Source organism: Pogoniulus pusillus, chromosome 9 (assembly GCF_015220805.1).
Source record: "Pogoniulus pusillus isolate bPogPus1 chromosome 9, bPogPus1.pri, whole genome shotgun sequence".
Taxonomy (NCBI): Eukaryota; Metazoa; Chordata; class Aves; order Piciformes; family Lybiidae; genus Pogoniulus; species Pogoniulus pusillus.
This window is the reverse complement of record NC_087272.1, coordinates 40080020-40101096: the sequence shown is the minus strand read 5'-3', so window position 1 is coordinate 40101096 and position 21077 is coordinate 40080020. Positions and strand designations below refer to the sequence as shown.

At 55.8% G+C, this 21077-nt stretch overlaps 1 protein-coding gene across 6 annotated transcripts in view; it reads left to right on the top strand.

Moving 5' to 3' along the window:
* The window catches only part of DLC1 (DLC1 Rho GTPase activating protein), a 165207-nt gene that overhangs the window by 122910 nt on the left and 21220 nt on the right, over window positions 1–21077 (top strand). For 4 of the 6 annotated variants that reach the window (XM_064149330.1, XM_064149331.1, XM_064149335.1 and 1 more), the window contains 2 exons: window positions 14554–14625; window positions 19183–19264. In XM_064149330.1, the coding sequence (XP_064005400.1) occupies window positions 14554–14625; window positions 19183–19264 (154 nt within the window). Of the gene's footprint in view, window positions 1–14553; window positions 14626–19182; window positions 19265–21077 lie in introns of those variants that run through there. The other 2 variants (XM_064149332.1, XM_064149334.1) reach the window with 2 other exon arrangements.

The window sequence follows — 21077 nt, the reverse complement described above, 5'->3', positions numbered from 1 at the left end:
CTGATCTGCAGTTTCAGTTAGAAGCAGCAGAAAGAGAGAGCTTGAGGTGGCCACAAAATGGGACCTACGTCTGCAGATGGTTTTGGGTTACTGCTTCAGCTTGCCTGTGGGATCCCGATTAGGGCTGAGATTCTTTGATTACAGAACAGAGGATGTAGTTGGTGCTTTGAGGTGATCGCTTTCATCTGCTGTAAGTTCACAGAAGGCAGTGCGTTTGGAGCTACCCTGCTCCCTGTCTTCTCTTGCAGCAGCTTGGTTTGTGAGCCGATGGCTTGTTTTGATCAGAAGGAAGTGTAGCTGCTTTGCTTCAAAGACCAGGGAGCTGCTGTTAAGCTGTGTCTCTAAGCGACAGTTAAAAGCAGAAATGCGTCGTGTCGTGCTTTTATTCGGGCTGCAGAACCTTGGCTGTGTAGAGCCAGTCTGGGATGTTGTTAGGGTCTTCCCAGAGCGTTCTGCCGCCGCCCTCGCTGGGCCGGAGAGAAAGATTGATGGGAGTCATGAGAGCTCCGGAGCCCCCTGTGCATTTTGCCTCTGGCAGGGGCAGGGAAAGGCTCCGCGGTTGTTCTGCTGAGCTCGGCTCAGATGTTTATATTGGGATTCCTAGAAGAAGCAGTCAGGAGGGGACTTGGTTCTAGTGAATTGCGTTCTAGGCACGGGTTTGGCTGCGGCGTGCGAACGTCCGAGTTCTGCAAACATTTAGAGATGCAGTTTGCAGGATCAAGTGGGTTTGGTTTTTTCGGGTCAGAGTACCACGATATGTTATGTTTGGGCTTCTCGAGAGCTTCGGGCTTCTCCAGTTCCCCTCTGACCGGAGTTGTGCTTCGGCATCGACCTAACTGCCCCCTCGGCTGGTTGAAAGAGCTGGAGGAGGGGAGCTCTGCTTAACAGGATGGTCCTGTACTGTAAACAAGCGCTTCTCATGCTGAACTGTCCTTCCTAGCAACAGGAAGAAGGAAATGAGGCTGTGCAAAAGGAGCCTGACACGTTTCAAACAATGCCAGACCCTCCCTAGCATTCATTCAGTGTAGCCAGAAGACTTGGGGAAATAAAAATAACTTCAGATGTTTCCCCTTCCTCCTGGTGCAGACTGGGGACGGAGCCCTGGGCGGGCTGCCGTGCGCGCAGCCTGCTGCGCTGGGCGGAGGTGGTGCCCCTCCCATTCACACCGCTTGCCCCCAGTGCCCCTTGTGCTGCCCTTGGCCCGCCCTGGGCAGAGCCTGGCTGCGTCCTGCCCACACTGCCCTGCACAGCTTGAGCACAGCACTGAGGGCAGCCTCACTCAGCCTGGCCTCACAGGAGCTGTCTTGGAAAGGGCATAGGACTGGGCTGTGGCTGGAGCTTTCTGGTCCGTTTCACTTGTCTGCCATGCTTGCTGACGCCAAGGACTGCCCCATCCTGCCCAGCATCCTTTCGAAGTCACCAGGCCTGCCAGTTCAGTGCCACTGGCAGAAGTGGTGGAGGCAAAGTCAGCAGTGCCTGAGGCAGCTAGCTTGCATCCCAGTGTCTGCAGGCTCCAGGTGACCCTGCCTGCCTTTCTGCAGTGCCTCAGTGCCTTGAGAGCCTGGCAAGCACTGCTCTTGGACAGATAAACGCTGTCCCGTGTGTGTTCCCCTTGGGAGGGACAGTGCTCAGTGAGGCTGGAGCAGGGACAGCTCTGATCTGGCCTCTCTCCTGCTGAAGCCACAATGTGGTGACTCACTCATGACTGGGGACATTTATTTAAAGTCCCAGATGCTGCAGAATTGCTCAGACCTGGTTATATTTACCTCGTGTTTGTCTGAGTCACTCAAATGCTCCTCTCCTCAAGAGCTCCCCGAGGAGATGCATGAAGAGCGTTTGCTGAAGCCAGCGGTGGGCAAAGTCACTTACCCAGCAGTAAGCAAACTGCCTCCCTGCATTCTTGCCTTTTGGGATCTTCCTTCTGTGGCTCTGTGGACCCCCAGAACTGGATGCTGTGCTGGCCACCCTTCCCTAAGCCCTCTGGATGTGTCTGTGGGAGCAGATCTCCTGTGCACTGTAAGGTACAATAAACTTGCCAGTGCAGAGCTTCCTCCTCTCTTTTCCCCTCCCTGCTTTCCATGCATACTGCTTCCCTTGGCAGCTCTGCTGTGTCTCCACTGCATTTGGACCTTTCAGGCCGTGGCCATCAGGTCCAGTACTTGAGCTTCACCAAGCGTGCAGGGTGACAGAGCAAGTACTGCAGCTGGCTGGGGTACCTGGAAGTCGACAGTCCATGGTAGTAGTTGGTTTTGAAGAAGCCTTTGGTATCTGCAGTTCTGATGAGGCAGCAGTGTGCCCAGGTGGGCAGCAGAGCCAATGGCATCCTGGGCTGGCTCAGGAGCAGTGTGGGCAGCAGGACAAGGGAGGTTCTTGCGCCCCTGTGCTCAGCACTGCTCAGGCCACCCCTGGAGTGCTGTGTCCAGTTGTGGGCTCCTCCATTGCAGAGAGCTGTTGAGGTGCTGGAAGGTGTGGAGAGAAGGGCAGCAAGGCTGGGGAGGGGCCTGGAGCAGAGCCCTGTGAGGAGAGGCTGAGGGAGCTGGGGGGGTGCAGCCTGCAGCAGAGGAGGCTCAGGGCAGAGCTCATTGCTGTCTGCAGCTGCTTGCAGGGAGGCTGTAGCCAGGTGGGGTTGGGCTCTGCTGCCAGGCAGCCAGCACCAGAAGAAGGGGACACAGCCTGGAGCTGTGGCAGGGCAGGTCTAGGCTGGATGTTGTGAGGAAGTTGTTGTCAGAGAGAGTGATTGGCATTGGAATGGGCTGCCCAGGGAGGTGGTGGAGTGGCCGTGGCTGGAGGTGTTGCAGCCAAGCCTGGCTGGGGCACTTAGTGCCATGGTCTGGTTGGTTGGGCAGGGCTGGGTGCTAGGTTGTGCTGGCTGAGCTTGGAGCTCTCTTCCAACCTTCTGTGGTTTCATGAGAGGCTTTCAGCTGCTTCATGCTGGGCTGCTGCACTGCCACTGGTGTTTTCATAGAGATAGGGCTGGGAAAGACCTTTAAGATCATCCACTGCAGCCATAACCCAGCTACCATGACCACTAAACCACGTCTTGAAGCTCCACAGCTTCCTGAACACCTTCAGGGATGGTGATTTCACCAGCTCCCTGGGCAGCCTGTTCCAGTCCCTCACCACTCTCTCACTAGAGAAGTTTCTCCTCGTGTCCAGGATGAACCTGCCCTGGCACAGCTCAAGCCCATTGCCTCTCATCCTATCACTGGCTGCTTGGCAGAGGAGACCAACACCAGCCCACTCCAGCCTCCTCTCAGGCAGCTGTACAGAGCAGTTATTTCCTCAGCCTTCTCTTCTGCAGGCTGAGCAGCCCAGCTTCCCCAGCTGCTCCTCATAGGATGCCCTCAGCAGCCTTATTGCTCTCTGGACACCCTCCAGAGCCTCATGTCCTGCTCTGTACCTGCATTGTGCAGCCTGGGGCTGTTTGGGAACCGGCTGGGCAGTCAAGCAGGCACTGAGTGGTTATGGTGCAGGGTTGTCTTTCTTCCTGCAGCTCTCTTGTCTGGATGGTTTTGAGGGCAAAGCTTAACCAGCAAGAAGTAACTGTGTGTAAAATCTGCTTCTTCTGTTTGAACAGAGACAGATCATTTCCTGTGCCCTAGGTCTCGGCAGGTAACCCAGACTTTGGGTACCTGTCACTCTGGACCCTCACTTCTGCCTCCCTCCACAGCTTGGTGAGAGGCTTGCAGCAGGGAGAAGCCTGGGGGTGGCAATGGTTAATGTTTGCCCTTCAGTATTTTCTCAGAGGTCACCCTAATCAAGTCATCTCTGAGAGGAGAGAAGGTTAAAGTCATCTTCTGTTTCCTGGTCTTTGGAGGAGGATTCTTTTCTCTCTCTGGAATCTGTCAACATGACCTCCTTCAGAGGATTTGACTAACTGCTTTCTCTGCCCCAAATAATCCCCCTCCAAGACCACCCTGTGTTAATCAGGCCAGATAAATAACCCACGTGCCCAATTACTTCTCAGGGGCTTTTAAGTCACTTCATGTCTTGTTCCTCTTCAGCTGTGCACCTTCTTAACGAGCAGCAGAAGCACATCCTTGCTCTGTAGAAAGAATCATTCTCTGGCAGGAAAACTGCCACAAGGAGCTTTGGTTCTGCCTGCCTGTTGGTTTTTAACTTCACATTGCACTGCTTTTTGTGTTTCTTAATCCTCCTGTGCATGCTCAAAAGGCAAACCCCACCAGGAGATGGGTTATGATCCTGGTTCTCCATGTAAGCTAGGAGCTGTGGTGCTTCTGTGTGTGCTGGAGCACGCTTCCCAAGCCTTCCTAACGAGCCAGGAGACATTGCAGCTCCCTCTAGGCAGTGGGAGGCATGTTTAACACCATGAAAGTATCTTGGAATCAGCCAGGCTGGAAGAGCGCTCCAAGCTCAGCCAGCCCAGCCTAGCACCCAGCCCTGGCCAGTCAGCCAGACCATGGCACTGAGTGCCCCAGCCAGCCTTGGCTTCAGCATGGAGTGGCAGAACAAGGCCTCATGGCTTCAGCTAGAAGAAGCTGCATGTAGATTGGACACTGGGCAGAAGTCTTCTCATGAGGGTCTTGAGGCACTGGGACAGGTTGCCCAGAAAGGCTGTGGAGGCTGCTAGGCTGGATGGGGCTTTGAGCAGCTTGGTCTGGTAGGAGGTGTCCTTGCCCATGGCAGAGAGTTGGAACTGGATGATTTTGAAGGTCCTTCCCAACTCAAACCATTCTGTGGTTGACTCTCTGCAGCCCTGCTGGCAGGCACTGCCCTTCCATGTGCTCTGGTGAAAACCTGGGCCATGCCCCGTGCCTGGGAGGGGGCTTGCAGCACGGCTGAACAGGAGAAAGTAGGAGTCTCATTTAAATTTACTTCTTTTTCATCAAAATGATGAGGGGAGCTGGGAAAACAGTCCCCTTTCTCCCTGAACAAGGGTGCTTCTGGCTTTCTGAGCCCCATGGGTTCGTGCTGAGAGAGGCTGAACTCCTCCAAAGCTCATGGAGGCTCCCCTTGACTTCAGCAAGCCTGTCTCTATGGGTGCCCATGTTGAGCATTGTCCAGGAATGCTGCTTCTCTTCCTGTCTCTGGAGCTGGAAGTCTTTGGAAGTGATCTCAATATGCCAGAGACTATGAAAAGGAGCTTGAGGTTAATGAGATGTTGGTTCACAAAAGCAGCATTGTGTTTCCTCTGCTGGCCAAGAGGATTGGTGGTGAGCAATTAAAACTGCTGGATTGTGTAACCTGGTACAGCCTGCAGGGAGGGCAGCTGCATCCTGCCAGCATGCACCTCTCTGGACAGCTTGCAGGCAAGTCACATCGTAGAAGTGCTCTTCTTTAGTTCGATTTCATCAGCAGAGGAGCAAACAAAGCTCAGCCCCTTGCTGAGTGGAAGTGAGCCACTTGCTGCTTCCAAAAGCTCTGCCGACAGAGACCCAGCAAAGCCAAACAGCTCTGCCCAGGCTTCCTGATCCTTCCTCTCTTTTCAGAGAGAGTATCAATAGATGATCTTAAACATCTGTTCCCTTACTGCTCCGTCTGTTCCCACACGAATTCCAGACATACTCTGTTTCTCTCCCTGTGGTTTGTGCATACCAGCAGCAGTTACTGTCCTGCTGCAAGGCTCCATGGCTCGCAGGAGCCAGGGCCCTCTTGAGCCCAAAGCCAGCAGGACCACCAGGGGCACTCACAGGGATGGGGATTCCACCACCTCTCTGGGCAGCCCATTCCAATGCCAATCACTCTAATGTGAGGGATGCTCAACACCACCTCAGCAGGAGCACAGAATTAAGCAGGTTGGACGAGACCTCTAGGATCATGGAGTCCAACCTAGCACCTGACCCTTCTCATTAACCCATGGCACCAAGTGCCTCATCCAGCCTCCTCTTAAACAGCTCCAGGGATGGGGACTCCACCACCTCCCTGGGCAGCCCATTCCAATGTCAATCACTGTAACATGAGGGGCACTCTGCACCACCCCAGCAGGAACATGAGGAGCACTCAGCACCACCCCAGAGCTGACAAATACTTGAGCAACAGTCTCCAGTACTGTGGAAGGTCAGTAGAAGCAGTGAACCAGAGGAGCATGTCCCAGAAGGCAATTGCTGCTGGAGAATTTAAGATGCAGTTCAATGGTGAGAGGAGGTTGGGGCCCTCCTGGGAGGGCTGCCCTCAGTTCCAAAGCCACACTTTGCTCAGGCCACACCTGGAGTGCTGTGTCCAGTTCTGGGCTCCTCCATTCAAGAGAGATGTTGAGGTGCTGGAAGGTGTCCAGAGAAGGGCAGCAAGGCTGGGGAGGGGTCTGAGTCACTGTGCCTGGAGGTGTTGAAGCCAAGCCTGGCTGGGGCACTTAGTGCCATGGTCTGGTTGGTTGGGCAGGGCTGGGTGCTAGGCTGGGCTGGCTGAGCTTGGAGCTCTCTGCCAACCTGCTGGATTCTGTGGTTCAATTCTGTGCTTCTGTGCTTCTGTGTTTCTGTTCTCTGATTCTATTCCATGGTTCCTGCTCTCTTGGACTCCTGGCTCATCCAGAAATGAATCCTTCCTGGGCTGGATGTCTGCGATAAGTGTTTGAGGCCAGTTGTGTAAGATTATACAGTTAGAATAGGAGATTCCAAACGAGTCAGAACCTTGGCAAGAGCTGTTCATGGCATGTGCAGAGCCTCTGGCACTGGGTGGCTGCCCCTGCAGTGACAAAGGCAGCAGCTGTCTGAGGCCATCAGCCTTACCAAATGCTGCTCTTCAGCAATTGCATTTCTGCTTCCTTTGGTCCCTTGAAAGGTGTGGAGCACTGAGCACTGATCCTGCCTGGGCAGCATTTAACTCAATGGGTTTGAGTAGAAACAGACTTGTGGGAAGGAACTGAATTCTTTTCAAGCTGCAGTTGCCTATCTTCAAAGTGCAACTCGTGCAGGGCAGTGGACACAGGGCAGGCCAGCTCTGAGGGTCTCCTGCTGGCCCAGCTTCAGGAGCTGTAGTACATGGCACTGCATGCAGCTGAGTCCTGCACCTGGGCAGGAGTAATAAACTGCAGCAGTCCAGGCTGGGAGGTGACTGCTGGAGAGCAGCCTGTGGAGAGGGACCTGGCAGTGCTGGGGGAGAACATCCATGGCACAGCAATGTACCCTGGGGCCAAGAGGCCAATGGGGTCCTGGGGTGTATTAAGCAGAGTGTGTCCAGCAGATCAAGGGAGGTTCTCCTCTGCTCTACTCTGCCCTGCTGAGACCTCATCTTGAGCACTGCCTTCAGTTTTGGGCTCCCCAGTTGCAGAGGGACAGGGATCTGCTGGAGAGAGTCCAAGGGAGGGCTATGAGGATGATGAGGGGACTGGAGCACTGCCTGGTGAGGAGAGGCTGAGGGCCCTGGGGCTGCTTAGTCTGGAGAAGAGAAGACTGAGAGGGGATTTAATTAGTGTCTATAAATCTCTGAGGGCTGGGGGTCAGGAGGGGGGGACAGGCTCTGCTCACTGCTCCCTGGGATAGGACAAGCAGCAGTGGATGGAAGCTGCAGCACAGGAGGTTCCAGCTCAGCACAAGGGGAAGGGTCCCAGAGCCCTGGCACAGGCTGCCCAGAGAGGTTGTGGAGTCTCCTTCTCTGGAGCCTTTCCAGGCCTGTCTGGATGTGTTCCTGTGTGCCCTGAGCTGGATTGTGTGGCCCTGCTCTGGCAGGGAGGTTGGACTGGATGATCTCTTTGGGTCCCTTCCAGCCCCTGACATCTGTGATCCTGAGTTATCATTTTTGGGGCCTGGCCTCCTGAATGGTAGGCAGCTACCATGGGGCAGGTTCCTTCTTGGTTTGTCTCAGGTTTCACATCCCTGCTGCTGTAGCTCTTGGATGGTGTGACCAGGTCTGGTGTTGGCACCACGACTCCTGCGTCGGGGATGTAATTCAAGCTCTTGGAAAAATGATTACTTGTTCTGGGGCAGTGGAGTTCTCTCCAGAGAAGATATTTCTCACATAGACCACAGCTGCTCTTACAAATACAGTCCTGAATGATCTCAAGGTTCCTGACAGCTCAGGACACTGTCCTGGAGTTGATCAGGGTTTGCAAAGCACCAGAAGGATGTGGTGCTTAAGGACAGGTAACTGCTGACGCAGAGTAGGAGGGCAAACCCCTGAGCGTGCAGAGCTCTTTGCAGCCTTTAACCAGGAGCATCAGTCCCGGATGGGAAGCAGTCCCCTTTGTGCTCCAGCTGTGCAGGGGGCTCGTGGGGGAGTCTGCATTCCGTGGGGAGCAAGCAGGCTCCTCCCCAGCGCTGATGGCAGAGGTCACACTGCACTGCATGGCAGAGGCTCTCCTGCAAGCTGATGCCCCAGGGGGTTATCTGCAGCTTTCTACCTTCTATATGTTCATTTCTGAGGAATAGAATGGTTTAGGTTGGGAGGGACCTTCAGCTGCCCCTGCCATAGGCAGGGACACCTCCCACTAGAACAGGTCGCTGAAGGACACATCCAGCCTGGCCATTAGGTGATTCTGTGCTCCACAGCCTCCCTGAGCAGCCTGTGCCAGTGTCTCACCACCCTCACTCTAAAGAACCCTTTCCCAACATCCACTTTCCATCTCCCCTCTGCCAGTTCAAACCCATTCCTCCTCCTCCTCTCATTCCCACACCTTGTCAGTAGTCCCTCCCCAGCCCTCCTGGAGCCCCCTTCAGATCCTGCAAGGCCACTCCAAAGTCTCCTCCAAGCCTTCTCCTCTCCAGGCTGCACAGCCCCAACTCTCTCAGCCTGTGCTCACAGCAGAGCTGCTGCAGCCCTCTCAGCATCTTGGTGGCCTCCTCTGGACTGGCTCCAACACTTCCATGTCCTGCTTGTGCTGGGGGCTGCAGAACTGCCCCCAGGACTCCATAATTAGTGAAATGGAATGGTCCAAAATGAACCCCAAGCAGAAGCCCACCCCAGGAAAGCCTGTTTGTGTCGTGGCACTGGAGCAGACCTTCCCCAGCGAGCCGCTCTCTGCTGCGGTGACCTCGCAGCAGCGCTGCTGTGAGCTGTCACACTGCAGCTTTTCACACGGCCAAAAGGTGAGGAGAGTGGAGCTGATGTCTGGGGTGCTAATGCAGCTCTAAAGGCAGGAGGAAACCATCTGCTTGGGAGAAGGATGCTTAGCACTTAGGTGAAAATGGAGCTGGTGCAAGGCTGTACAAGGGTACATCTGCTTTGTACTTGGTCCGTAGCCCCCCCAAACAACTGCTGCTTCAGTTGTCTGCTGGAAGGCAGGGGGAGGAAGGAGGGAAGCTGCTGCCAGCCAGACTGCCAGGGTGATTTTAGTTCTCTGAAAGGACATGATTTGGTTTATTTTTTATACGAGGGAAGGTATCCTCCAGAAGCTGGTGGGAAGCCTGGAGCAGAGCCCTGTGAGGAGAGGCTGAGGGAGCTGGGGGGGTGCAGCCTGCAGCAGAGGAGGCTCAGGGCAGAGCTCATTGCTGCCTGCAGGGAGGCTGTAGCCAGGTGGGGTTGGGCTCTGCTGCCAGGCAGCCAGCAACAGAAGAAGGGGACAGAGTCTGAAGCTGTGGCAGGGCAGGTCTAGGCTGGATGTTGTGAGGAAGTTGTTGTCAGAGAGAGTGATTGGCATTGGAATGGGCTGCCCAGGGAGGTGGTGGAGTGGCTGTGGCTGGAGGTGTTGCAGCCAAGCCTGGCTGGGGCACTTAGTGCCATGGTCTGGTTGGTTGGGCAGGGCTGGGTGCTAGGTTGGGCTGGCTGAGCTTGGAGCTCTCTGCCAACCTGCTTGGCTCTGTGATTCTGTCTGTGAGTTCTCCCTTCTGCCCTTGCCTTGTCACAAGCTGTGAAGTGAGATTTCTTTTCCATGTCCCGTGGAGTTTTAACCTTGCAGACTTGTAGAGCTGTGGACCAAGATTAAGCAGGGCTAAACAAGACAGGACTTGGAGGCTTCCATTTGAACTTACCGTGCTGGGGAAGAATTGGGTCATCCTAACCCCCCAGGAAGTGGGTAAATAAGGACTAACGAGTCCCAACCACACACAAAAGGAACTCCTGCCCTTGGTTTGAGGATGGAGGCTGCTTTGTGCCATGGACTAACAAATAAAGCTGTTCCCAATAAAAATTTCCTGTTTCCTCTCTAGCACATTTGCCTGCTGTTTGCTTATGCCACGCTAAGAAGAAAGCCCTCATTGTACTCTTCTCTTCTTGGGGGGTGGAGGTAGTTTTGCTTTGTTCTCTTTTACTTTCTGAGAGGTTTCTTGTGCATCAGGACATTCAGACATAACAGCACAAATTCTTTCTTCCCAGAGATTCTTCTGTGCAAGAGACTCCTGCTGCTGGGGGAAGGCGCAGGAGATGCATCTGAAAAGCTGCGTCTGTTGCTTGCCTGCAGTGCAGTGCAGTGCAGTGCACACTGGGCTGCAGCTTGCTGTAAAGGTCTAAACTGGCATAGAATCACAGAATCAGTCAGGGCTGGAAGGGACCACAAGGAGCAGCCAGTTCCAACCCCCTGCCATGCCCAGGGACACCCTACCCTAGAGCAGGCTGCACACAGCCTCAGCCAGCCTGGCCTCAAACACCTCCAGCCATGGGGCCTCAACCACCTCCCTGGGCAACCCCTGCCAGCCTCTCACCACTCTCATGTTCAACAACTTCCTCCTCACCTCCAGCCTCACTCTCCCCACCTCCAGCTTTGCTCCATTCTCCTCAGTCCTGTCTCTCCCTGACACCCTCAAAAGTCCCTCCCCAGCTTTTTTGTAGCCCCCTTCAGATCCTGGAAGGCCACAAGAAGGTCCCCTGGGAGCCTCCTCTGCTCCAGCCTGCACAGCCCCAACTCTTTCAGGCTGTGCTCACAGCAGAGCTGCTGCAGCCTCTCAGCATCCTCCTGGCCCTGCTCTGGACACTCTCCAGCATCTCCACAGCCCTCTTGTCCCAGGGGCTCCAGAGCTGGATGCAGGGGTGTTTGTTTCAGAAAGGAAATGGCAGTGCAGGGATGTAGGGGGCTGAGAAGTGAGACCAGTTGCTCCCCAGCCACAGCAGCTTGCAGCAGCTCAGCTGCCAGCTCTTCCTCAGAAGGGTGTTCCTGGTAGCAGATTGCTCTGCTCAGCCTGGCAGGATAACTGGGGCTGCCCGAGGAGGGGAGTGGAAGCACTGTGCAGTTCTTCTGCAAGCTCCTTTGCTCCCTGTGGCTCTCGGCTGGCCCCAGCAGACGCTTTGTGTAGCAGTGAGTTCAGCACTGGGGTAAGGATCCCTAGCCCAGGTCCCCTAGGAGACTGAGCAAAAGCTTCTGGGTTCCTTCTAAAACTTTAGTAGTGAAAGATCTGATTTGTGAATCTCTGTTCTGCCCTCTTTTCTCCCTCCTTATCCCAGGAGGGCATGACAAGGACTTGCACAGAATTCCATGTCCACCTGGTTATGGAACTGTGGCTGGCAACTGGCACGCCAAGTGACCCAGGGCTGGTGCTGCAGAGCTGGAAGAAAAGCTGGAGCTTGGGAAGTGTAGGAATGAGCTTTCTTTTCTAGGGTGGTGCGAATGATTTGGCCAAAAGCTCAGGTTTTCCTCCTGCATTTTATTCTGAAAGGCAGGGCAGTGAAGTTGCAGCAATGAACTTCTTACCTCTGAAGGCTTTCAGCCTTTTACATTTGTCCCTCTGCTGTGAGGATGCTTGTCCTGTGTGCTCAGCCTTCTGCCCCTTGGGCTGGGCTCTCCCTCAGGCTGGCTTTTGGTCTGCCTGAGTTTCACACACAGGTCTGCTCCTCAGCAGCCTGCAGGGTCGGGCTGGGGAAGCTGGGCTGGGGAGGGCAGTGCTGTTTGTCGAGTCACAACACATGGGTCCCGTCTAGGAGCAAGCCAGGAGCTGCTGCTTTAGCTCCTGCGTCCTCTCTGTCACCTGTGCCCCCTCCCGTGCCGCCTGTGACACTTGCTTTGTGTGAATGCAGGTGACATGGAGAGCTCTGCCTCTAGGGAACTGCCCTGGCCCCTTCTTGGAGACAGCTCTCCAGACCCATCACCCTCTCAGGGACTCGAAGCAGGAGCCAGGGGCTTTGCCAAGACGCTGGGGATGGAAGCGGGGCCAGCACTGCTTGGAAGCCTTGGTGCTGTGCTGCCCCCAGCCCTAGCCGGGGCTGGCGAGAGAGCAGGTGCTCTGCAGCTCTGTAGCCAGCCAGTGGTCACTCAGGTGCTGCATTGCTTGCCTTGACTTCTTGGGGGATGCTCAGAGCTATTTTGAAAGCAAATATGCTCTGAAAATCCCAAAGGCACCCAACATTTGGCTGCCTGTGAGCCTGACCTCCCCGCAACCGGCATATGTGCTTGCAGGAAAGGTACACAGAGCTTCTGTAGAGAGCCTTAGAAAAGGCAATTAAGTGCACATTCATCATTTTCTAGCTCTAGAAATCCTTCCCAGGCCAGGCACCTGGGGGTGCTCACTGTGGGACCTGTGCACAAGGGCTTAAAGGCATTTCAGAGCCACTGCAGTAGCAGGGATCTGACACTTTTAATTGCACTGCAGGCATCTACCTGCATTTCAGGTAAGCATTTGTTGTCAGGGATCTTCTTCTTTCTCCAGGTTTAAATCAAGCTAAATTCTCCTTCAATCCAGACACTTCTAGAGGATGAGCCTCCCAAGAAAGTGCATTTTAAGTGCTCTTTAATGGCAGCTCTTGTTTTGCTGTGGTACTTCTGTTGCTGCTGAGATAGCAGTACCCTGCTGTTGGTTCTTGCTTTAGCAGTGCAACTTTGAGATGCATTCTCCGTGACTGATTTTCCTTCTTGATCAACTTTGCCTTGCATTTCTGTAGGATAACTAAGCTAAAAGTGCTGCTCCAAGCAAAGTTTGGCAGTGGCTTGCAGCTGGAAGTGGAGAATGCCTTTCCTTGATGAGTAGCTGAGTCAATAGGTCCGTACGTGCTTGCACTCATGTGGGCCACAGCCCAAAGGTGAAGCAAACACAAGTTGCACAAACGCCTGCTTGTCCTGACTTCAGCCAGAGTGGAGTTTTAGCTGTTTGTTTATCTGGAATGTTGTGCTTTGGCTCACTTTAACCCCTTGGTTTGGGGATGTGTCTTAGCAAAGCAGGAGGATTTTAACCCTGTGGTAGCCGTTTGGAAGATCAGAGGGGGGTTGCTGTCCTTTTAGAGAAGCTGAAAGGTGCCTGCTTTTCATCTGCTTTTAATTGTGTGCTAGAGCTCTCTGGGGGTATTTCAGAAGGTGCCAAAATCTTCAGATGCTTTCCTTGTTATGGTTGGCTCTTCACTGCCCTATATGCAGTCGCTCACGTCGGGAGCGATGCTGAGCAGAGCCCTGTGCGCGTGGTTCCTGCAGCAGGCACCCATCAGATCCTCTCCAAGTAGGTGGCAAAGCTGTCTACTGAGGTGTACATAATGAGGCTTTTATTTGCTGCTCCATTAGGAGCAGTGAATGTAATCAAAGGCAGCTGAACCTGAAGGGTTGCTGGCTGCTCGCTGGCTGCTCAGGCAGCTGTGCATTCCCAGTAGCACTTCCCTGACTTTTTAGGAGAAGAAAGCGAATGCAGTCTGTGTCCTGAGCACTCAGAGAGTACCCTGAGCACCTCCCATTCTCCTAGTCTGATTCAAGAGAGATGCTGAGGTGCTGGAAGGTATGGAGAGAAGGGCAGCAAGGCTGGGGAGGGGCCTGGAGCAGAGCCCTGTGAGGAGAGGCTGAGGGAGCTGGGGGTGTGCAGCCTGCAGCAGAGGAGGCTCAGGGCAGAGCTCATTGCTGCCTGCAGCTGCCTGCAGGGAGGCTGTAGCCAGGTGGGGTTGGGCTCTGCTGCCAGGCAGCCAGGGACAGAAGGGGACACAGCCTGGAGCTGTGCCAGGGCAGGTCTAGGCTGGATGTGAGGAGGAAGTTGTTGTCAGAGAGAGTGATTGGCATTGGAATGGGCTGCCCAGGGAGGTGGTGGAGTGGCCGTGGCTGGAGGTGTTGCAGCCAAGCCTGGCTGGGGCACTTAGTGCCATGGTCTGGTTGTTTGAGCAGGGCTGGGTGCTGGGTTGGGCTGGCTGAGCTTGGAGCTCTCTTCCAGCCCGGCTGACTCTGCTAATGCCTGCTTTATTTCTGCTGGAGCAGGGAGCAGCTGGGTGCATGCCTTGTGCATGCACAGCCTCCCAGCCCGTCGGTGTCGTGGCTGTGTAGGAGCCAGTTCGTTTTGCAGCAGCCTGCTCTGGGCAGTGGGGGAAATTAGCCCCACGTCCTTTGGCACACCAAGGGGTGCCCTGGAGGCCGCCGGTGCAGCTGGGTCCCCGTGCACTCTCAGCTGCCGCTGCAGGCTGCCGGCGCTGTCTGCGCAGCCCCGCTGGGAGCCGCGCTGCAGACGAGCTCGTCGTGCCCGGGGGAGCAGCAGGTTTGCAGCACAGGTGCTGGCTGCAGCGCTGGTGTTCCTGGTGCTGACAAAAGCCAGTGCAGAGTGACCCACAGCTCCTGCCGTTTCCAGCTGTGCCGCGTAACTTGCGAGGCGCTGAGCTGCTGACCAAGGGCAGGTGAGCGCCGGTGGCTTCCCGGGGTGCGCTTGCCCGGGCAAGAGAAGCAAAGCCCTGTGCCAGCTCCGGCACTGCCTGCCGCCCTGCTTGCTCCGTGACAACAGGAGGTGTTGCTTTGCAGACACTGACGGAGGCTGTCTCGTTTCTGCTCTCTTCCAGAAATCGAGGCCAAGGAAGCCTGTGACTGGCTGCGGGCTGCTGGCTTCCCACAGTATGCACAGCTCTACGAAGGTAGGCACCTCAGCTGCAGCTCAGCCCTGCCCTGCCAGTCTGGGCTCTCAGGTGTAATGCTCACCACTGAGTGAGCCTCAGCGGCACAACTGAAGTGCCAGTGTGTGACCTGCCTCCTAGGAGGCTACTGGGCTGTGCTCTGCTACCTGCCACCTGCAGAAGTGTACCAAACCCAGTGGGACTCTGAGGCACTCCTGGAGTTTCACATTTGCTTCAGGGGGCTACAGAAAAGCTGGGGAGGGACTTTTGAGGGTGTGAGGAAGTGGCAGGAGTGGGGGGAATGGAGCAAAGCTGGAGGTGGGGAGAGTGAGGCTGGAGGTGAGGAGGAAGTTGTTGAGCAGGAGAGTGGTGAGAGGCTGGCAGGGGTTGCCCAGGGAGGTGGTTGAGGCCCCATGGCTGGAGGTGTTTGAGGCCAGGCTGGCTGAGGCTGTGTGCAGCCTGCTCTAGGGTAGGGTGTCCCTGGGCATGGCAGGGGGTTGGAACTGGCTGCTCCTTGTGGTGCCTTCCAACGCTGACTGATTGTCTGATTCTTAGTTTCTCCAGGGAGGGCTTCATCTGGCTGGAGCACAATCAGCCTGGGCCCTTTCTCTGGTGCCCAGGGGGTTTTGACCCTACGAAGAGCAAAAGGAACCTAGAGGCCATTGCTGCGTGGGTGATCCACAGCTGCCCAGAGAGGCTGCTGCAGCCTGCACCGCCTCAGCCTTCCGCGGCAGGGCTGCACTCTGTGTGCCTGGTTTACAGTGGTTCTGCTCAGTGGAGGCTCCCTGCATTGCCCCTCTAACCTACTAGCAGCTTGCAGGTCTGGCCTGCAGCTCTTGCCCTCTGCGGCGGATGAGCACACAGAAGGTTGGCTTCAAGTGCGACGTCCTGGGTTTTGTGTGTGTATTGCTGCTCGGAATTGCCCTCCCACGCCACTTGGGATGACTTTGCTTTGTAGTGCAATTAGGCACTCTTCTTATCTGCCTCTTCTGGTTTTATATTTCTGGTGAAATTAGGCACTCTTATCTCTGCCTCTTCTTTTTCTGCAAAACAAACTCCAGCTGCTGCTGGAGGAAGGAGCAGAGCGAGCTCATCATTTACAGCGGGGAGCTGCTGGAAATGACAGCAAGTGCTGGGCTGACCTCCCTGCAGAACGAGCTCTTGAGCTTTGATTTGCAGCTGCAGGGGCAGTAAGAGAAGATAATAGCACTTTCAAAGGCACCACTTGGCAAAACTTTACTCTGCCTGTTCAGAAATTAAATTTCCTCTTATCATTCCTCTTCCTTTTTTTCCATGTCTTTGGTTTGGGTTTTTTTTGCTAATGTAAATGCTAAGATTCTCCTGGGGTGCAGAGCTGGGACTGTACTTCCAGTATGGGTTGAATCTAAGGAGAAGACTCTCAACTGGATATGTGGGCTTGTGGGTTTCATATCACACAGCCACAGCATGGCAGGTGTTGGAAGGGACCTCCAGAGGTCATCCAGTGCAACCCCCTGCCAGAGCAGCAGCACCCAGGGCAGGGCACACAGGAACACAGCCAGGGGGGTTGGAAAGTCTCCAGAGCAGGAGACTCCACAGCCTCTCTGGGCAGCCTGCTCCAGGGCTCTGGCACCCTCACAGGGACAAAGTTTCCCCTCCTCTTCCCCTGGCACCTCCTCAGCTGCAGCTTGCCCCCAGTGCCCCTTGTGCTGCCCTTGGCCAGCCCTGGGCAGAGCCTGGCTGCGTCCTGCCCACACTGCCCTGCACAGCTTGAGCACAGCACTGAGGGCAGCCCTCAGGCTGCTCTGCTGCCAGCTGCCAGCCCCAGCTGCCTCAGCCTGGCCCCACAGGAGATGTTCACTGCCTGCAGCAGCTTGGGGGCTCTGGGCTGGGCTCCATACCTGGACAGTGTAGCCTTCTTCTTGGCTACCCCAGCAGCAACAAGAACAGCTGCACCATAAATTAAGCCTAACACAAAAAAAGGACTCCTGCAGACTACTGACTTCTTCCAAGAAACCTCCCAGTTGAGTTCTTCTATAGGGCTTCTTTTGGCCTTTCTAAGGAACCAGCTTTGTCAGCAGTTACAGCAGCACTGGTGACAAATGCCAGCTGATTGTTCTCAGTCTCTGTGCTTGCACCTTGGACCTCAGTTGGTGAAGGGAAGAACTATGAATGGATTGGATCTAGTACAAGCCTTCTGAGAACTCACCTCGGTGCAGTGAACCAAGATGACACCAAGCTAGGAGCAGGTGTGGAGCTGTTGGAGTGCAGGAGAGCCTGCAGAGGGACCTGGCCAGGCTGGATGGGTGGGCAGAGGCCAAGTGAATGAGACTGAGCAAGGCCAAGGGCAGGGTTCTGCACTTTGGCCACAACAACCCCAAGCAACACTAGAGGCTGGGGCCAGAGTGGCTGAGAGCAGCCAGGCAGAGAGGGAGCTGGGGGTGGTGGGAGAGAGGAGCTGAAGAGGAGGCAGCAGTGCCCAGGTGGGCAGCAGAGCCAATGGCATCCTGGGCTGGCTCAGGAGCAGTGTGGGCAGCAGGACAAGGGAGGTTCTTGTGCCCCTGTGCTCAGCACTGCTCAGGCCAGCCCTGGAGTGCTGTGTCCAGTTGTGGTCTCCTGAATTGCAGAGAGCTGTTGAGGTGCTGGAAGGTGTGGAGAGAAGGGCAGCAAGTAATGTGTGTGCTGTGTGCCCTTAGCAGCCAGTTTGGGCTGTGCAAGGAATGCCAGATCAGGACCTCTATGACAGGCAGGAATCTGTGGAGGACAGCAAGTAATATATATCTGTGGTTGCTGCCTTGGAGCTGCAGTAAATGGTGAGCTCTCTGCCAGCACTGTTTCCTCCCCCTCACTCTGCCAGCTGTTTACCTAAATAATCTCCCCGGGCAGGAGGCAGTGTGCCCTGCCTGCAGCTTGCCTTGCTCTCATTTCAGTCCCCAGCTCATTAATGCTCTAACGATGTCAGACTTCTAAGGAGCTTGATTAGCAGCCAAGGGGCTCCTTGCTTCATGCTTTCCCAGAGATCTGGGGGCTGCTGACCCTTTTTCCTTGGCGTGTCAGATGCTGGCACTTGGGTGGGGGATTGTATGTTTTAAAGACAGCCTCAGTCAGTCTCTGTGCCTGGGGTTGAGCTGAGAGCTGCCATTTGCCCCTTTCCCACTGTTCCATCTCTGCTGTGCTTATTTACTGTTCCTCCCCTTTCAATATGAGTTCAGTTGTCAGAGCTGCACAGGAGAAACCTGCACCTGAAAAGGAATTGCCTCTGGTAGCTGAGGTGTAGCCTGAGCTGGGAACCATGGAATCAATCACAGAATCAGTCAGGGATGGAAGGGACCACAAGGAGCAGCCAGTGCCAACCCCCTGCCATGCCCAGGGACACCCTACCCTAGAGCAGGCTGCACACAGCCTCAGCCAGCCTGGCCTCAAACACCTCCAGCCATGGGGCCTCAACCACCTCCCTGGGCAACCCCTGCCAGCCTCTCACCACTCTCCTGCTCAACAACTTCCTCCTCACCTCCAGCCTCACTCTCCCCACCTCCAGCTTTGCTCCATTCCCCCCACTCCTGCCACTCCCTGACACCCTCAAAAGTCCCTCCCCAGCTTTTTTGTAGCCCCCTTCAGATGCTGGCAGGCCACAAGAAGGTCCCCTGGGAGCCTCCTCTGCTCCAGCCTGCACAGCCCCAGCTCTTTCAGTCTGTGCTCACAGCAGAGCTGCTGCAGCCTCTGAGCATCCTCCTGGCCCTGCTCTGGACACTCTCCAGCATCTCCACATCCCTCTTGTCCCAGGGGCTCCAGAGCTGGATGCAGGACTCCAGGTGGGGTCTCAGCAGAGCGCAGCAGAGCAGAGGGGCAGAATCCCCTCCCTGTCCCTGCTGGCCACACTGCTGCTGCTGCAGCCCAGGCTCTGCTTGGCTTTCTGTGCTGCAAGTGCACACTGCTGGCTGCTGTGGAGCTTCTCCTCCAGCAGCACCCCGAAGTGCCTCTGCTCAGGGCTGCTCTGCAGCCACTCACTGCCCAGCCTGGATTGGTGCTTGGCATTGCCTGGCCCCAGCTGCAGGACCTTGCCCTTGGTCTTGTTGAAGCTCCTGAGCTTGGCTTGTGCCCACCTCTGCAGCCTGCCCAGGTCCCTCTGGATGGATCCTGCCCCCAGCCTGGCTGCTGCACCACACAGCTTGGTGTGGGCAGCAAACTTGCTGAGGCTGCACTCAGTGCCTCTGTCCATGGCACCCACAAAGCTGTTGAACAAGACTGGTGGCAGGACTGATCCCTGAGGGACTCCACTTGTCCCTGGCCTGCACTTGGCCATGGAGCCATTGACAGCCACTCTTTGGGTGCAGCCATCAAGGCAGTTCTGCATCCAGCTCATGGCCCACCCATCACACCCATGTGTCACCAGCCTGGGGACCAGGCTGTGGTGTGGGACAGTGTCAGAGGCCTTGCTCAGCTCCAGGTAAATGACATCAGCTTAACATCCTCAGCTTGGCTGAGGAGTGGCAGGCATGGGCACAGTGGTGAGGTCAGCTGGAGGCAGGTGGTTGTTCTGGAATGGGTAACTGCTGGAGGTGAGGCTCATTGTGATTCCTTCTGTCCCTCTTCCTACAGACCTCCTTTTCCCAATCGACATCGCCCTGGTCAAGCGTGAGCATGACTTCCTGGACAGAGATGCTATTGAGGCCCTGTGCAGGTAGGTGCCAGCCTCCATTGCATTGGCCACTGCCAGCCTGCCCTCTTCCTGGGAGCAGGGACTGGGCTATGGAGCTAAGACTTGCTGGTGTGTGGCAGCAGGAGGGCTGGACAGAGAAAAGGAGCAGGCAAGACTTGCTGGTGTGTGGCAGCAGGAGGGATGGGTAGGGAAAAGGAGCAGGCAAGACTTGCTGGTGTGTGGCAGCAGGAGGGATGGGTAGGGAAAAGGAGCAGGCAAGACTTGCTGGTGTGTGGCAGGATGTTTCTGCAGAGCCACAGGCTCAGCACTGCCAGTTTAATCCTCTGAGTGGTTGCAGGAGCCTCACCTGATGCCTGTTACACTACATGTGCCTCGACAGCGGTCACCTCCCCTGCTGTCAGCCCACGGTCTCACATGGCAGAAGAAAGGCCTTTGCTTCTCCTGTCTGCTGCTGCCTGGAAGGCAGTGCAGCTTTCTGCCCCTCCCTCAGCCTGGCAGCTTTCCAGGCGGCCTGCAGAGCGAATGCTGTGAGACACTCTGCATGACACTGCACTGTCAGCGATGCTGATGGATTACAAAACCCTCTTAAGGAAGGGGTTAGCTGTGCATGTGCTCATGGCACCACTGCCATACTTGGAAGGGAAGGAGAAGCTCTGGAATGTGAAGTTCTCCAGAAGCATTTGCAGGGGTTTCAGACTAAGCAAACAGCTTTGCTGCCCAGTCCTTGGAGGGGGAAGATCTCATTAATGCTGCCTTCACACACAAGGTTTCCCCCACTGAGATGCTGTTCATCCGTGCTCAAAAGTGTTCATTGCTCTGCTTCTCTGTGTGCTCTGGAGCTTGAGAAGTGGCTGAAGAGCAAGCACAGTGCTGGCAGCAAGTGCTGGTTCCCAGGAGCATGGCCTGCCCTTGCCAGGAAAACAAAACACAGTCAAAGCAGCAGGGAAAGCTGTCAGCCTGGGGTGACCTGTTTGCACGGGAAGAAAAGGTAGCAGATTGCTTCTACCTGGTGAAAATCACAGAATAGAGCCACAGAGCCAAGCAGGTTGGCAGAGAGCTCCAAGCTCAGCCAGCCCAACCTAGCACCCAGCCCTGCCCAACCAACCAGACCATGGCACTAAGTGCCCCAGCCAGCCTTGGCTGCAACACCTCCAGCCACGGCCACTCCACCACCTCCCTGGGCAGCCCATTCCAATGCCAATCACTCTCTGTGTCAACAACTTCCTCCTCACATCCAGCCTGGACCTGCCCTGGCACAGCTTGAGGCTGTGTCCCCTTCTGTTGCTGGCTGCCTGGCAGCAGAGCCCAACCCCACCTGGCTACAGCCTCCCTGCAGGCAGCTGCAGGCAGCAATGAGCTCTGCCCTGAGCCTCCTCTGCTGCAGGCTGCACACCCCCAGCTCCCTCTCTGCCTGGCTGCTCTCAGCCACTCTGGCCCCAGCCTGGAGTGCTGCTTGGGGTTGTTGTGGCCAAAGTGCAGAACCCTGCACTTGTCCTTGTTCAGTCTCATCCCCTTGGCTTCTGCCCACCCTTGCAGCCTGGCCAGGTCCCTCTGCAGGGCTCTCCTACCCTCCAGCAGCTCCACAGCTGCTCCTAGCTTGGTGTCATCTGCAAACTCACTGCTGCTGGACTCAATGCCCTGCTCCAGATCATCAATAAAGACATTGCACAGGCCTGTGCCCAGCACTGATCCCTGGGGCACACCACCAGTGCCAGCTGCCAGCTGGATGTGGCTCCATTCCCCATCGCTCTCTGGTCCTGGCCCTCCAGCCAGTTCTTGACCCATAGCAGAGTGAATCTGCCCAAGCCAGGAGCTGCCAGCTGTTCCAGGAGCT